Source organism: Mauremys reevesii, linkage group 3 (assembly GCF_016161935.1).
Source record: "Mauremys reevesii isolate NIE-2019 linkage group 3, ASM1616193v1, whole genome shotgun sequence".
NCBI classification, from domain to species: Eukaryota; Metazoa; Chordata; order Testudines; family Geoemydidae; genus Mauremys; species Mauremys reevesii.
Genome location: NC_052625.1, coordinates 74,949,244 through 74,967,811, shown reverse-complemented (window position 1 = coordinate 74,967,811; position 18,568 = coordinate 74,949,244). Strand labels below are relative to the sequence as shown.

Here is an 18,568-nt window from a genome sequence, read left to right as displayed (position 1 = left end):
ATTTTCATGCAGGCTGTATTGTTAGGTGCTAAGGGTATCACCATACTATTAACCACACTGTCACTGCTGGTTAGCTAGCTCCTTCCACCTGTTTGTTCTAGACATTCTTGTGGTTTCTCTGCACTGGGAATTTTACTAGTAAAGGCCCCAGTCCTGCAGTGAGTAACTCATGGGTACAGAGGTCTGCTGCCTAGAGTTTATTGCAGGATTAGGGCCTGAAGCACTGATTGCTTAAAAATCCACATTTATATTAAACATTTTCAATATGTATTTTTAATGTCAAATGATGCCTTATTATCACTACTCTATACAGTCTTAACCAACAACTGTTGCTAAAGTAAATAATCATAAAGCAACTCTCAGCTCCCAACACAGTCCATTAGAGGTCCCCACAAAGCTCTATGACCCTACACTGACTATAATCTCCCCTAGCTGTAGCTCTCTCTTCCTCCAGCTCATGTCTCTGCCAGCTGTGAGCCATCATGTGGTTAGAGGGCAGGCAGCATGTTCAAAGTGGAGTGCCAGGGAGATCCTGCTGTTTTGTTCTCCTCCCTACTGATTTCCCCGCCTCTGGGTAAAGAGCTGCTCTGCTTTGGCTTTGTTCCAGGAAACTCAAGACCTGCCTCAGGTGAGTGAAATCAAAGCTGCCTGTGGCTCTTCCTGTTCCTAGTTGGGAGCTGAGTAAGCAGCAGGGCTGTGCTGAGTGGTAGCTGAGAGGACAAGCTAGAGTAACAGCAGTGATGCTGCTGTTGCTAACACTAATAATGATTTGCTTTTCCAAAATAAATACATCTTGATTCAAGATGCATCTGAGAGTGCAGAGAAAATGCATCTAGAGTTGTAAGTTTTAAACCTCCATTTTTTATTCAGTTCTGTGCACTGTTGCAAGCTTCTTCTGAGCTTTTTTAGGAGGGGTGAGCAGATCAGAAGGTTATTGCTGCTGTATTAGGATATCTGTTATCTACACCTATGCTATATTCTGTTTTCATTCACTAGTATGGCTGATTACAAATGTTCAATGAGGCAGGCAGCATTGGAGACTGACCTTTGGCTTTTGTTGAAGTGTTTTTGACCTTTTTGGCACTTCTAAATTAAAATCAAATTGCCAAATTTTAAGAATAGTTCTAATCTTCCTGTAAGGCTAAAGAGTCTTTGTGACTTCCTGAGAGAGGTTTTTTTTTTCCTGTTGCAGAGTATGACTGTGTATCCTTTCTCTCTCTGCATTGTAATATAGTTTACTCCCTGATCCTAGACATTTGTTTTGGGCCATGATGCCTTTTAGCCATTATTGATTTTAGTTTTATGTTTTTGCTCAGTTTTATGTTGTGCCTGATAAATGAAAACAGTGATTGGAATTTGTTTTGTAAAGGATTTTATACTTTACATGGTGTCAACAAATGTAAGCAGATCATACCAAATATTCAGTGAAAGCATTTCACCCAATCACTTTCATGGTAACTTATCCTAAAACTGCCATTTTTACACCTTGCTGTGTCTTGAAGGCAATAAACAGAGCTAGTTGTTTGGTGGACATAGTATAATGAACTTGACTATCCACACGTACTGATGAATGCAGAGCAGTGAATAAGGCTCTGATCCTTCAAACACTTATACATGCGTAACTCTACTTCTGTAGGTAGTCTCGCTTTGTCTAAGGCCCCTGTCCCACAAAAAGAATTGTGCTGGTACATCCCTGAACCTCCGGGCAACCCCATTGAGATCAGCATGGCTCTGAGTGGTGCCGGGATTTTCCTGTACAATTCTTGTGGCAAGATTGGGGCCAAAGTGTGGATAGCTGAGGAAATTTTCAATATAACTAACACAATACTCAGGGATATTGGTCTGTTTTAAATAGGCAGGCACTTGGGAGAATTGACTAATGATTCTATACTAAATTGACAGACAATCTTTATAATATTTTAGTTAATAATTTACAACTATAAAGTTACTATTTTTCTTTATTATTACTAGTATTTCCAAAAAAGCTGCAGGTCCCAAGGCCAACTTTCATTTTTGCCAAGTTGCTCTAGTGAGGGAGCAAAACTGCCTCAAATTGCCTTGCTGGTGGTGAAACTCCACTAGCTGTGATCTGAATGAAACTTAACTTCCCTGTTGTGATTGTGAATTAGGATGCTATAGTATAATGATGCAAACTGACCCCACACATCCTGTTCATTACTCTAGTCCTGTGATCAGATCTGAGTGAGCATAAATGGAACTGATTGTAGGATCAGGATTTATGTCAGACACAGGGAGAACTCAAGCACATTTTGCAAGAGTATGTAAGCTATTTTTTTTTATTGGAGAGGGTGTGTGAGGTGATGTTTCTACCTACTGTACATGCTATATACCCATACTGAGAGCACTAGGCCGATTAGTTGCTCTGGCCCTGAGTGTTCGATAACTAAACCAGGCCCTGTAGTTTCCTCTTATGTTCTATTTTCATGCAGGCTGTATTGTTAGGTGCTAAGGGTATCACCATACTATTAACCACACTGTCACTGCTGGTTCAGCAATATATTTCCATATATTTTTTATTGGTCCATGTATTCATATGAACATAGAAAAGTTTATCTGGTCTGTGTGTGATCAGATTATAGCTCTAGGTGGTATGCATTATGGTGTACTAATAAAAGGGCAATGTGAGCCCATTTAATGAATTAGCATTTCATCTCTTGACACCTGGATCCATTAAGCAGCCATTTTCATGCGTAAATAGCCAGAATACTGGTGGTGGTGGTTTTTCAAATAAAAGCTACATAGAATATTTGAGCAAATAGAAAACATCTCTTTGATGTCATAGCGTATACAGTAACCCCTTCTATAGGCCCCAGTCTAGAAGCTGATCTGCACAGTTGGATCCTTGTGTATGTGGGTCGCTCCTGTGAAGTCTGGGGTGAGCACTGATTGGAAATTTGGGAAGCTGGGTCAGAGCAGCTGAAAACCATCTTTTTCTACCTTATTCTTCACCACTCACCCCCCCATAATTTACACCATGTGTCCAACCTTAATGTTGACCCCCCGACAAAAAATTGCAAAAAATGTACACCAAGATCTAAATTACAATAACTGTACTAACAAGCCATCAAACTAAAGGAATTGATTTCCAGTGCACTAGTCTGGTATAGCACTGCAGTATGTTAAGTGGTGGTCACTATATAAAACATGAATATCTTGGGTGTTGCAACTTGGCAGCTTTAAAGGTACTGTGCAAAATATACTTTTGATTTAAATAGCCTTTACCTCCAGGCAACTAACACAACTTGTAACGCCACACAAATCAACCATCTCAATTTTAGTCAGAATAATATTCTTCTAGTCCACTTACAGGTGACCCTATCAGAATATTTGAATTCTTAATTTAAGGGCTTAATTCTGACGTTTACAACACACAGACAGACTGCTGCACCCACACAGAGGCCCACTGAAATCACTGTGGCTCTGTATGGGTGCTATGTTCCAGCCTCATATTACAAATTGCAGGATCAGGGCCTTAAGGTAATCTGGAATTATGTTCCTGTTTAAATCTTTACTAGATACAGTTTATTAAATCTACAATTCAGCAATATATTTCCATTAAGAATGTAAATTGAGGGTGTGACAAATTGGGGAAACATTTGTACTATTTCACACTAATATTATGTATGACCCTGTTTCCCTGTTCAGTTTGGTATTGTTACTTGCCTGAATGTAAATAGTCCAATCAAAGAAGGCTGTAAAATGTGGGGTTGTTAAGGAACCCAGAAAGAGTAATGCAGTGATGCAAATAAGGCAGCCTCAGGTACCTTGCTTCAAAGTCCTTAAGACAACAATGGCTGGGCCCTCAATTGGGGAAAGAAACTACTGGGCACAATCTAGATTAAGATGTTTTTTATTTCATAAGGCTAAATCTGAGATCATAAGACCCTAATGGGTTAAAAGGTGGCCCTGGCGGAACTGTAAGGGAGAAAGTGTGAGCAGGCTGTGAGGCTGACCCATGAAAAGGTTGATTGAGAACCAGGGTCTGCAGCAAGTCAGCTGTAATTTGATTCCCAGAGAGAAGAGGGAACACTGAGGCTATGTCATGTCTGACAAGGTGTGTGAGGGGAATGCCAAGCAATATGTATATAGGTCTCTTTGCTTAAAAATCCACTTTTCTAATCTCTGCATGCTGATTGAGCAAAATAAATCATACATTGTTTTGGAGAAACTGCTTCTGTTCTGTGTGTCTGCATGCTGTTACTGACCACAGGCTCCTGCAGGGGGAACTCTGGCAGGGTCCAAGCCCGGTTGGACCTGCTAGGTAACATGGGGGAGGGATAGCGCAGTGGTTTGAGCATTGGCCTGCTAAACCCTGGGTTGTGAGTTCAATCCTTGAGGGGGCCACTTAGAGATCTGGGGCAAAAATCTGTCTAGGGATTGGTCCCGCTTTGAGCAGGGGGTTGGACTAGATCACCTCCTGAGGTCCCTTCCAACCCTGATTTTCTATGATTCTATGGCCAACTAGGCACCCAGGGAGGTGTAACCTAGAGACTCTATTGCAATGGTTGGATTGTGGGATCCCATCACAGGGAGGGGGAGCATAGGCCTGTCTGTTGTAAGAGGTGCACTTGAGGGACTTGAAAAGAGTCCCAAAGAGGGCAGCCTACCCAGGAGCCATGACTGGGGATACTTAAGGTTGGGTCAGTTGAGTAAAATGAATGAATGTGTGTGATAGAGGATTACATGGCAGTGGAGAACTGACTATTTCCCTAATATGTCATTTCCAGACATACTAACTTTTTCTAAGGTGCATGAGTCTTGTAAACTGATTGTTTTTTTTTTAAATGTATCTTAACTCTTTTTGTTTGTTTGTGAACATTTCTGGTATGCATTTTATGACATAAGGCAGAGTATATTAAGGTAAAAGCCGCAAAGAGTCCTGTGGCACCTTATAGACTAACAGATGTTTTGGAGCATGAGCTTTCGTGAGTGAATACCCACTTCGTCAGATGCAGATGCGGCTTTTACAGATCCAGACTAACACGGCTACCCCTCTGATATATTAAGGTACACATTTAACCCAAAACAACATGAGTAGACAATATGGCATATACATATTGTGATGGAACTGATGTTGTTGGAAACTTCCATTTTAAATTTCCTGACTTGTGATTTTTAATAATGTGACCTTAGGACCATGTATTGGGAACTGCTAATATGGAATCCTGGGTTTATATGGAGTCACACTGAGACATGAAGAAAAAATGTTTAGCAAACAGAAAAGGACAAAATTAGTAAGGAAAAAAGTTTTTTGTTCCAACAAACTGTTTAGTTCATTGTGCATCAGCACAATCACTTATGTAAGTGCAGTTCTGAGAGTGTTTTTGTTCTTGCAAGTATTTGAGCACGTGTATGTGTATATATCTAAATAGTTTTAGTCAGTCATGCTAATACTATATTTTCAAAAAAAGATTTTGTGAACCAAGTGTAATGTGTTAGTCCTATGAGAGTCTGGCAGACTTCAATGGGACAGCTTGCAGTATTAATGTTAAGCACTTGTATAAGTGTTCGCAGGATCAGGCTTATGAATGCTTGTTATAATTACTAGGAGTCACATTCTGTCACTTTTAGTCATGCTGAGTAGTCCTGTAGAAAATCAGTGTAGGCTGAATTCAGCCCTATATTAGGATAGAAACTCTTCTCAAACTATGCTTTAAGTTTGTGTAAGGCTTATTGAGTAGATGAAGGAGAACTGGTTCACATAATTTAATTGAACTGTCAAAAAAGCCTTTTGAAAAATCTCATCACGAGGCTGTTAAGAAATGTATGTAGTGATAGGGTGGGCAGTAAAGTACTACCATAGATTAGAAATTGTCTAAGAGGCAGAAAACAAAAAGTGGGAATAAAGGGTCAATAAACTGAGGGAAAAAGTGCCTTAAGATGTTCTGTACTAATATATTTATAAATGATTGGGAAAAGAGGGTGGACAATACAATGAGAAAATTTGGCATAAGATACAGTTATGTATGTTAGTTAAGACTATATAAATCAGTGGCATGTGCTTACCTGGAATATTGTTATTGGTTTTGATCACCCTAATTCCAAAAGAGTAGAAATGGTTCCAAAATGGTAGAAATAGAGGAGTTTCAGATACGAGCAATGAAATATTAGGGACATGGAAAGACTTCCACATGAAGAAACTGGAAAGAGTGGGGCTGTTTAGTTTAGAGAAGGTAAATTGTGAGCTCCTATTTACCCATTCTCATAATACAAGAACAAAGACATCCATTGAAACTGAAAGGCAACTAGTTTAAAACTGATCAAAGGAAATTCCTTTTTATACAACATAATTATCTTTTAGAACTCATTGATACAAGGTACATCACTGAGGCGAAAAGCTTAATATGATTTATAGAATCATAGAAGATTAGGAATCAAAGAGACCTCAGGAGGCCATCTAGTCCAACCCCCTGCTGAAAGCAGGACCAACTCCAACTAAATCAAGCCAGGCCTTAAAAACCACTGAGGATGGAGATTTCACCACCTCCCTAGGTAACCCATTCCAGTGCTTCACCACCCTCCTAGTGAAATAGTGTTTCCTAATATCCAACCTAGACCTCCCCCACTGCAACTTGAGACCATTGCTCCTTGTTCTGTCATCACAGAGACCAGCCTAGCTCCATCCCTTTGGAACCCCACCCCTTCAGGTAGTTGAAGGCTGCTATCAAATCCCTCCTCACTCTTCTTTTCTGCAGACTTAATAAGCCCAGTTCCCTCAGCCTCTCCCCATAAGTCATGTCCCCTGATAATTTTTGTTTCCCTCCCCTGGACTCTCTCCAATTTGTCCACATCCTTTCCAAAGTGTGGGGCTCAAAACTGAATGCAGTATACCAGATTATTAGATGTTTGTGTGGCTGAGAATATCTACCTTCAAGACATAAACCAGTTACTACCTGATAGGTGTTAGGAAGAAGCTTCCCTTATGAGCAGCTAATTACATAATTGCCCACTATGGGTGTCTTTTATTTTATTTTATTTTTTGTACCTTCATCTGAAGCGTCGATTGCTGCTGCTGTCAGAAACAGGATGCTGGACTAGAGAGTCCACTGAGCTGATCCAGTCTGGCAGTTTCTTTGTTCTTATACCCCATTGTTTCCATTTTAGTTAAATTACTTCATGGAATTTAATCCCATAATTACAAAGCCCCCTCTCTCTCCCCACCTCCAACCATCCCCCCACCAAAAAAAGGCAAAAAATGCACTATATTTGTTTTGAAAGTAGGGATTTTTTTTAAAATAAAATGCATGTACTCACACATGTGAACTAGAAATAGAAAAATAAAATAAAATCTGATTATATAAAATATTATTTGTCATTTCAAAATAGCTAACCAGCAGCAGTGTTTAAACCAATTGTTATAAAATATTTATATATGAACGGGGAACACTTTACCTGTATCCTGTACTTCATAGTTGCATTTGGCTGGTGCTGTTTGATTTAATTTGTTTCATATCAAATGTTTTTATATGAGGAAACAATGGTAGTGTGTTTTAATATTGATGAGCTTACTGTCCTGAGAATAATTATATATGTACCTTCTCAGAATACAAACAGTTTGTTTTATATGGTAATTATACTAATACAATATCCCACTCAAAATTTAATGTATATCTTTGAAAGTTTGTTCAATGGATTGGTTTGCAGTTTGCATACACACCATTTTTTTTAGAGAGACTTTTTTTTATTAAGGATAACTTATTTAATTGTGTCTTTATGGTACATATGAGCTAAATGTGTAAAATACACGTGTAGCATATTGAAGTAACATGTTTAAGAACTTTATAAATTATTAAACCAGCATATTTGTATTTTTGGGGCTTACTAGTTTATTCCTCTAGTTAATGACAGAGTAATTATGGTACCTCTCATTTAACTTTTCTTCTTCTTTTTCCAGGAATTTGAACTTTGAAGTCCTGAAATTATAGCTATTTGATGACAAACTGACCTGTGATCTCCCCTGAGCTTACAATGCAAGCAATTCAAACAGTAGAAAAAGAAGTAACTCTTATAAAGGAAACACTTTTCACAGAATCTTTTATAAAGAAAGAGGAACGTAGCAGATCCACAGTGAAAAAGCAACTGTGTCAGGAGCAGCCATTGGAAGGAGCTGTCTGCAGCTTTCAGTGCTGTACTGAGCATGTCCCAGTAGAGCACAGTGCAAGCAGCATATTATGCAAAAAGGCAGCTCTAGCAGATGGGGGAGAGGCACAGCAAGCATTTGCGTCGCTTGCATCACCACTGCCTGAAAACAAACCTGGATTGCGAGAGAGGAGCTTGCCGGCAGGCCAAGTGAATGAAATCCAGCAGCATGGCTTGATTTCTGAAGGGGTCAGATTGCTAAAAATCATGGGGAACCAAGATGGGAAGCTAAAGAAAAATACAGGTGATGTATGTGAAGGAGGAGAGGATGCTTCTGGGCCCAAGGATACAGAAGGCACAAAGAAGGGAGCAGGAAGCAAAAAGGGACTGGGGAAGCATGGTAAAGGTGAATCTGGCAAAAAGAAGGGTAAGTCAGACTCCAAGGCCTCAGTGTTTTCAAATCTGAGGATCAGGAAAAATCTGTCCAAGGCTAAAGATGGGTCCAGTAGTTCAAGAGAGGATGTTTTAGAAAGCCAGGCCTTGCATACAGGGGAGCTGGACAGTGCTCATTCAATTATTAACAAAACTCCGGATATAAGCATTTCTGCAGATGAAGCGGGTCTCTCGGATACAGATGTTGAGCATTTTGAAATTACAAATGAAACTCGCCCCGCTGCTGCAGAGGCGCAGGATGGACAAAGGACAAGCTCTGGCTCTGATACGGATATATACAGTTTCCATTCAGCCACAGAACAAGAGGATTTGCTTTCTGATATCCAGCAAACTATTAGACTGCAGCAACAGCAGGGGGCAATTAACATTGGAACTGAGGAGCATGTCACCAAAACAATGGACCCACACATGGCTAATTCTCAAGCAGCCCCCTTAGATCTTGAACGGTTTCTTTCAGTGACTAGCAGTGACAAAGAGAGTAGCCCAGAAACTGAGCAGGCTGTCTCAGCAATATCTGAAATTACAGAAAACATTCCTGTCAGTGAAATTGAAAGTGAACTGAAAGATACAGCAAATGTCACAGGGTATGCTGGTAACCATTTATTTGAAATACAAGAACACAAGCTATGGGCTGCTGCACAGGAACATCTTGAGGCTGGAGTGAATGCTGTAGCTAGTGAACTCAAGGATTACCCACATTTAAATGTAGCAGTGACAGAAAATGGGTCTCACAGTGACAGTTCTGTGTTCCATTTTCTGTTCCCAGCAGCAGATTGGGAGACTAAAATTAGTGAAGTACAAGCTGTTGATTTCCCAGGTTCTGGAAGAGATGATGATTTTTCAGATGCAGGCCATGACCATGCTGCTGAGACTCAGGAAGGCAAATACAGTCTATCAGCCAGCCAAGAGGCACTGGAGAGTGGTGTTTCTACTGAAATGAAAAATGGCACTTTGTCATCTGGGGAGATAGTGGGCAGTCCTCAGCTCAGTTCCCGATGCTTTAAGCCCTACTTAATTAACCCATGTTACATCAAAACCACAACTAGGCAGCTGAGTTCTCCCAATCAGTCACCTTCTCTTTCCCCATCCCAGAGCCCACTTTTTAAGAGAAGACGTGAGTCCGTCCAAAGAAAAGAGAAGGCATCAGTCAAGAAGCAAAGGTCCGTCAGTTTGGCTGGTTATTTCAGTCGATCAGCAGACTGGACAGAAGAGCTATCTGTTCACAAAGGTGAAATATCTAAAAAGGTTGGCTCTGCAGACTTCTTGGAGTACAGGAGGTCCAGGGAGAGATTGCAAGAAGCAATCTCTCACTCAAGAAAATCCTCAGGGATCCAGGCTTCTACTGATACCTTTCCCAATGTCTTTACAGGTGAGTAACTTTTTTATTAAGTTTGGTAAAGTGACTTTCTGGTTGAAAATCTTACAAGTATACATTTCAGACCTGCAAAATAGCATGTACTGAATTTAGATTCAAACCTTGTCTGTGCAAATTAAGGCCCCAACCCTGCAAACACACATGCTTTTTATGCATTTGAGTGATACCGCTGTGGTCAATGGGACTACACACAGGCATAACATTAAGCACATGCATAAGTGTTTGCAGGGTTGAGGGCTTAATTTGCTGGATCAGCATTTAATGCTTTACTATTTCCCCACAGGTAAGGGTATTAAATATATTGAGAATTTATAGTCGCAAACTATTCTCAAATGTTGTCTCTCTGGGCACGTAGAAAGTTCAGAAAAGAAACTTTCTACTGTGTGTGTAGGTATTGTGTTGCAGTGGTGCCTACAGGACCCAGCTGGGATTGGAACTCAGTTGTGCTGGGCACTGTACAAATATGAAGTAAAATGCAGTAAATATGCATCAAGTCTCACAATATAGATTGATTGGCCAGCATCTACTTATTCCAAGTTTTAAACCTCTCCAAAATAGTGGATCTGTTGGACCTACTTGATGTTAGACACATTTACATATTTAACAGTAGCACTATTAGTTCCCCTTACAAGAAGAGGCATGTGGTCAAAATGGAATCAGGAGTTCAAGCAGGGCCACACTGCAGAAAACAGACTTTAAAAGCTCATGATGTAAAACTTGGTGGTTTTGGCCTGTTTACCATGCAGGCTACATTGTGTAACTCATTCAGGTGTAATGTATTTAGGAAAGCATTCACTGATCTTGCCTGTTACAGGCATCTTATAGCATTATGTCAGAATCAGGGCCGGCTCCAAGTTTTTTTGCTACCTCAAGCAAAAAAAAATTCCTGCACCTCCCCAGCCCCGCCCTGCCCCAACTCTGCCCCGGCCCCGCCTCCTCCCCTGGGTGTGCTGCATTTCCCCTCCTACCTCTCCTTCCCAGGCTTGCCTGGGAGGGAGAGGGGAGAAACGGAGCAGCGGCGCACTCGGGGGAGGAGGTGGGGGTGAACTGGGGGGGAACAGTACCTCTGTCCCCCCGGGTTATTTCCTGCGGCCCTCCCTGTGCCCCCCACCGCCGCAGCTCACCTCGGCACTGCCTGCTCCCCTGAGCGCGCCGCCGCCACTCCGCTTCTCCCCCCTCCCTCCCAGGCTTGCCACACGAAACAGCTGTTTTTCGGCAAGCCTCGGAGGGAGGGGGGGAGAAGCGGAGCAGCGGCACACTCGGGGGAGGAGGCGGGGGTGAACTGGGGGGGGGGAGCAGTACCTGTAGCCCTCCCTGCAACCCCCACCACTGCAGCTCACCTCTGCTCAGGACTGGCTCCCGGTTTTGTGCCCCAAGCCAAAAAAAAAAAAAAAAGAGCCAGAGTGCCGCCCCTTGGAAAGTGCAGCCCCAAGCACATGTTTGAAGCGCTGGTGCCTAGAGCTGGCCCTGGTCAGAGCTTAGAAATGCCTAATATAGCATGCAGTTTGAGTGGAATGTTCTATATTTACTGCCCCTTATTTTCCTCTTTGTTTTTGGAGTGTGTGTGTGGGGGTGGGGTGGGGGGTTGGTCTTTAAGTTAAGCCTTCAACAAATAGATCACTCCTGTGTCACGTTTCTGTCACATATGTTGCCTAATTTTCAATACATCTCTGATGTTTTGGAAAACTATGCAAGTTATAAGATACTTAAGTACTACAAACAAAGTTTACACAAATATTCTTTTGTAAGATTAAGTCAATCAAACACACAAGCTAACACTAGGCTAGTTTTGGAAGGAGATGGAGGTCATACTGAATACATGATTTTGACTTACACATCTTTCAATACTGTTTGCAAAAATGCTGCAAGTACTTTTTTTAGCACCTTTATAAAGTAGTGGGTCTAATTTGCTTTCTTAAAGAACTATTGCCATGATTTAAAAAATCATATATAAGGAAATAATTTTTACTATCAACAACTCTGTTTCTTTAATAAAAAGGTAACTAAAATATCTCCTTGTTTATAGCCAAGATTATAACCTTATTTTTCATCATGTGTTACCATTTGTGCTCCTTCTTTACCCTTTGTACTTCACTCAGTTTTTATAGTGCAATGTGACACTTTAACTTTTTGTTTCTAGTCCTTTTCACTAGCTATTCTTGTAGAACAGCACAGTACTCCTGGATTTGTGTTACTCAGATTAAACTATTACGTATTAGTCATGATTTTTTTTTTTTTTTTTTTAGTAGTAGGCTTGAGCAAAAATTCTCCATCTGAACTTTGGAATCAGAACCCAAATCTTGATCTGAATTCCACGTCCCATCTACATTAGATTGAATCAATGCCCATTTTCAAATCCCTCCCCATCTTCACTGCAGAATTTGGATCTGATTTCAAATCTCCCCATATCAGAATTTTGCATTTTGGAGCCACCTCTATTTTATACTGGAGTTTCTAAATCCTTTCCCAACAAATAATGCATATATACGGTACTTGCTAACACTAGTGTATTAATAATAAAGCTTTATAATTTAAAAAAATCCCACAAACTTTTTCACTAATTTTCTCTCCCTCTTTCCCCTTTATTGCTGTGCTTTTAGAATAGATTTCAATTATGATAAAAACTCAAATATTCTGGTTTATTTTAAGGTCCTCTTTTTCCATGGATAGCTTCTCATTTCTTACAGATTTTTTTTTCTCATCCTGTAAGCACTTTTTATTCCCTATGTCTCTCACAATTTAAAGAGTGTAATTGTGAAAGGAGTAGAGTCCAATGCAGCAGTAGCTCTGTCATGGAAATTACTGTGACCCTCATTTGCATGCATATGCCAGCTGTCTTTGCAAGCAGAGGGTGATTATGCCTTTCATGTTATGCAGGATGGTTATGTTTAAAATAAAAGAACTAGAACTATAATTTATGTGTAAAAGAACACACTATTGTCCTTTTTATTGCCTGCAAATTGACAGAAAAGTGTAAATAATAACAAATGGTGTGAAAGAAAATGGGAAATAAAGGTAACATCAGCTTTCCCAGAAACTGCCCCTATTCTCTCATATAGTAGCAGAAAAGCTTCCCTTGCTTTGGACCAAAAATATTCCCACTGAGCATCCTTCACAGCAACATTTATAGAAATAAAGTATGGTATCTCCCTGACTCTTGAAGTGTGTGCTTTTTGTTGGGGAAAAAAAAAAGTATATTTTATTTCCAGAAAACTTAAGTGCAGCTGAGGGATTGGGATTACTGAATAGATTTTAAGCAAACAATCTTTATGGTTTCTTATGTCTCTTTGAAATCTAAGTATCTTGTCTAGAGCACTACATCTTGCTATGCAGCAGTTGCAGTCAGTACATAATATCCTGCATTCTATATAGAATCAAGTCAAATATTCCACATCACTTCAGATACTGATTTTAATGACAGCAGGTTGTGAGCACATGACTGGCTTAGTTTACAGTATATTGTATTTAGGCTGTGTGCCCTGTGATTTTTATAATGATTCATGTGGTCTGTTTTAAGGCTGTTCTAACACATGACATAAATAGTACTGAGCAGTTGAAATTGTAATGCTAATATAATTCATTTTCTGTTTTTTTCCCCCCTAATTTTTGATAGAATTGATTTTAAGGAAATTTTCTTAGTATAGTTTAAAAATAAATAGCTAGTGGTCAGGTGTCATTTTAGGAAAACATATGCAATATAGGTTGCCAAGAAAGCAAGTTTGCATATTTTTGTCATTTAAATTCTTTATAAACAAACCATAATACCAGGAGTTTGATGCACTGACTAGGCATGCTGTGGGGACTAGTTTATAGATCATTCTGAAATTAAGACAGTGGATCCATTTTTTAAACAGATAGCTGTTTGAAATTGCAGGAACAGTAACTACAAGAGTCTAGATTTCAACATGATGTGCAATGAGAGCATTATTTTTCACTTGTGATCCCAAGGGGACTAGAGCAGAACATGAATGAAAATAATCAGATTCTGCAGTTTCTGAGTATGTTATTGAATTATTGTCCTGACATTAATAAAGATTTTGTGGTAGAAAAGTGGAATCATTGCTCCCCAACATTAGAATAATGGACATAGAGCTAATAATTTTGATAAAGGCCTTTTTTTATTAACTGAATGTTATCATAGTATTAACCATAGCAAATTTGATAGGAAAAGAGCTGTGGTAAAGCTTTCTACTAAAAATCATATCCTTAGGGATTCACTCAGTCATTTCAAATGGTAACTAATTTTGTTTAAAACAAAACAAAACAAACAAAAAACAGCGTTTGGCCTGGCTGCAATGTACTTGTTAAATTGTCTGAATCCATTTGAATTAGACACATGCATTTTTAAATGTTTGTTTTTTTCTGTCTTTCTCTCTCTCTCTCTCTCTCAGAATAATTAACAATAATTAAAAAAAAAACCCTGAAGGCAATCACTTTTGTGGGCTTACAGCCTGATTTGCTTTTACACTAGTGCTCTTTTACAGCACTCTGGCAGTAAATGTAATGTCACTTTAAGGCCTCTATACAATGCCAGACACTTGTAAAGGGACCTTAGTGTAAATGAGAATTTGGAGCTGAGTCCCTTGATTGTTTGTTTGAAATGTTTATAAAGTTTGTTTGCTTCAGAAGGCTACACAAAATGTTGTTGTTGTTTTGCAAGGTATTTTCTATTGCGTATGACATCCTCAATGTGGACTTAAAAATATACATCAGGAAAAATGTGTTTATAACACTAATGATATTTTGGGCTCTAAAAGCTATTGGTAAATTGTAAGTGTTGTTTGTCAGCAGTAACATAAAATGTGTCCTTTATCAAGAAAAAGAAATGCAAAACCAATCACCGATAGTTTAGCTATCATATTTGTTTGAAAAAGGACAGTGATGAGGCTCATGAAATAAATACTAATGCAGCACTAATGTGTTACCCTAACATTTTTGTTTCAAAACTGTACATTTGGGAGATTCTGGGATGTACAGTCCTTTTACAACTTCAGTAATGTAATGCTACCCAAATCGTTCTAGGTTTCCTGATCACTATTTGTCTGAATCTTCATTAGAACTGTAAGATTGAAATGACTCTGCAATTATATTTCCTCACATGACTCTCTTTTTGAGGAGCTAGACCTGAAACACAGCCTGCTTTTGGGTAAGCTAGAAACTAATTGTTCAGGTTGAGTGGTGAGCTGTTTATTGGGAGGGTAAAAAAGAGTGGTGGTGAGGAAATGAGATCAGAGCTACAATAGGGTGTATTAAAACCAGACCATTCGACTTGGATCTATGTATGTATGAGACACCGGCTCTATTATATCCTTGGTGTACGGTAACTGGCTAGAACTAGTCATTAAAGAAGATCACATGGTTGACTGCTTTAGTGCTTGTTTAAAGAGAGAACCTGACTATTCAAATGTGAATAATTACATGAAATGACATTGACTGGATCTAATTTTGTTTTACTACTTTTAATGAAATATTGATACAAGAAATTTGACTATTTTATTTAGGGATATATTTTTTCTTAAAAGGTTTGTTGTTAATCTTAGGGCTTTTTTGTGGGTAGGGGAAAGCCTACTTTCTGAAGTAACAGCACTCATGCGCGCACACACAAACACACCAATATTGATTAAAAACAAAGGCGTATCTGGCATTGGAAAGGGCTTCTGGGAATATTTGACACTGCTTGTATGTTGTGGGACAGATTCTAATCTTAACTGCAATGATGTAAAGCTGTCGAAAATATTAAATTTACAGTGCTGTAACTCAGCTCACAGTTTGGCTCTGTGTTCTGCACCAGCCCCCACCACTCTAATGTGAGCTCTGCCACCTCAGAAATAGGGCTGGTGCTGAAGGGGGTAATAAATGTGCATAGGTATTTCTCAGTGTGATTACCCAGGTTTTTGTTTTTAGCTGGCAAATTTGGGAATCTAACTCTCTGGCATTTGGGTGGGTTTTTTTTAATGATTTATTAGAAACTTATCCAAGATAACTCCTTACAGTTTTTTGCTTTTATTTCATTAACAAATACTTAGGTCACAGGTCCCATTGAAACAGCTAGCAAGTCTGCAGCCACAAGGGATGTTGGCAGGGGGAGTGTGTATGAGACGTTCTTGCCATCAGGTCTGTTTGTGATTAAAGCTGTGTGCATCAGGGCAATGCTGAGAGTTTTAAGGGTGTCGGGGAACCAATTGTGTTAATGATTCACTGTAACTGAGAGAACTTTGGAGCACTACTTGGGGGCAAACCTTCCCCCTTACTTGTCCTCATTTTAAAAAAAATGTTCACAGGGCCCCTGAAACAAAAGATTTGACAGACTGTCTCACTTACTGTTGGAGTGACATGGGACTGGAATAGCATCAAGCTAGTCAAAACTAAGTAAGGGCAGATACTCCTGGACTGGAGTTGAAATAGTTGCTTAGCTCTCTTTCGGGAGTTTGTGGGAGGTTTCGCTCCTTAGGTCTTTGTCCACCTGTTTTCAGCGCCTACTGTTTTTTTTTTTTGCTACACGGGGTGCATCATGTAGAGAGTGAACCATCCTGCATACTACTGTACAGCATGCAGGGTATCCATTACTCCACTGAGATGGAAGTAGTGAGCAAGTGGCCTGCTCCTAGGCATACTTAAGGATTAGCTTTGCATGTTCTAGTATGAGTAGACTGGGCCATCAGAGGAAACTGAAAGGGCTATTTCCTTTTTATTTTTCTTTCCTTTAAATAAAAAAAATGAAATCCCAAATAATTAAACCAAATATGTAGGCTTACAAAAATATTCTGTTGATTCAGCCAAGGGGCCATTTATCTGCCAAGACCTGAGTTCAGGCTGTTGGGTTTCTGAATTTGTTGTGCAACTTGCAATGACTTTGATCCGAAGTGCCTTTGTTCATATTGATGTATTTTATCTTATTAGTTATGCAGTAAGGTCCCAGGTAGTTTTGGGCCCCAGTTGTGCTAGCTCTTATACAATAATTCAAGGAGATACAATCCCTTCTCCAAAAAAAATTTGATTTTTATGACCCTAATCTGTCAAGTGCTAGTTTTAACTGTTGGACCTAGTGATTTTTTTTATCCTGATTCTCTAAAGGAATCATCCATTAAGTTAAAGTAAAATGTTGCCTTAATGATTTTTTTTATAGTCGCACAGTGAAAATCAAATTTATATCTATGAAAGTCATATGGCTATATAGGTGAGCACTAAATTACATTAGAAAATGTGATATGTTGTAATTTTTCTCAACTAACGTTCAATCTTAATAGTACATGTTTTGTAAGCACAGCATTTAGCAACTCTCTTGATCTTTTCCCCCTGCATTTACGTGAGAGTTATTGTTCTGAAAGAACCATGAATAAGTCTTTATAGTCAGGTTGTCATTTGTGATGAATGTCCTCCATTTTGGGGTGGAAGCAAAGCAAAACACAACAAATAACAAGAAAATATTTACAAGCCAGCTATTGAGATCTATATCCCGGTATAATGAGGCTGTGCAATTTTAACTAGTCTTCTTGCATCTCAGAACCTTCTTCAAGCAAGTTTTTCTCTTCCCACCCCCAACAATTTCTGTGCTGTTGTCTGATCCCAGAAAATACAGCTTTTGCTGTCATAAGGCACTCCTAGCTTGGCAGTGAAAATAAGGAGGCTTCAGTCCCCAGGTTTGAAGTAATTTTCCTCTCTGCGTCTAGTCTGAGTACTTGGAAGAAGTATAGCATTCTGTAGGATTTAACTATAGGAGGAAGCTTTGATTCTGTGGCATATTTGATGCTGAGGTCTGGATATGTTAACTGCCTCTTAGTTTGTCCACAAAAGAAACATAATGGATAGAAAATATCAGAGGGGTAGCCGTGTTAGCCTGGATCTGTAAAAAGCGACAGAGAGTTCTGTGGCACCTTATAAACCACAGGACTCTGTCGCTTTTTATAATGGCTAGAATGCATTTGCGGGGGAAGAGTTAGGTGAAAGTGCAGTAGAGAGAGTTAACACATCCTCTCCTAAACTTCCATTCATAAGAAAAGATATCCGTGCAAAAGATAACTCAGTGCTACAGTAAAATGGATACTTGGATACATTCCTATATGCTAGTAACCATCCAGGATAATCGTATTTCTCGCTAATTCACATTAAAAATAAGGAATAAACTCATTAATAGTCGTATGCCAGAGAAGACTAGCATCTTCATAACAGATTTGCTAGACTTATGTCATTTTGCAAAAAGTGGTGGGGGTTTTTGTGTGTGTGTGTGTTTTTGTTTTTAAAAGGATAGTATAGATAAGAGATAATTGAAGGAAATACTTGGTTATGTCAGTGTACAAACTGTAAGGCCCCAATTCAGCAAGTTGGGCATGGAGTAAGTAAGTATTTTTTAAGTAATATAGGTGCTCACTAATTTGTGATAGTTATTGGGGTGGAGGGTGTCAGACATCTGTATGAACAAATGGTCAAATAAAGGGTGGAAAAAGCAACGCGGCTGAAAATCATGCTTCCCTCATGAATGCAACAGTAACTTTGGTAACTGAAAGCTTGTTGCTATGTGCTATAAGGGCCATATTCTCCCTTCACTCTTTGTATAAATACCTATTGGCTATGTTAAGAAATGTGTTGTTGATCTGGAGTAATTTAGGTCCCAGTGTTGTGGATATGGCCAACAGACAATAA

At 39.3% G+C, this 18,568-nt stretch overlaps 1 protein-coding gene across 4 annotated transcripts in view; it reads left to right on the top strand.

Annotated features, from left to right (window-relative positions):
* The first annotated feature begins 466 nt into the window (after positions 1-466).
* Positions 467-18,568, top strand: part of FMN2 (formin 2) — a 244,166-nt gene continuing 226,064 nt past the window's right edge. For 3 of the 4 annotated variants that reach the window (XM_039532227.1, XM_039532225.1, XM_039532228.1), the window contains exons 1-2: positions 661-840; positions 7,916-9,922. In XM_039532227.1, coding sequence (XP_039388161.1) covers positions 7,990-9,922 — 1,933 coding nt within the window. In that variant the 5' untranslated portion in view covers positions 661-840; positions 7,916-7,989. Of the gene's footprint in view, positions 629-660; positions 841-7,915; positions 9,923-18,568 lie in introns of those variants that run through there. The other variant, XM_039532226.1, reaches the window with a different exon arrangement.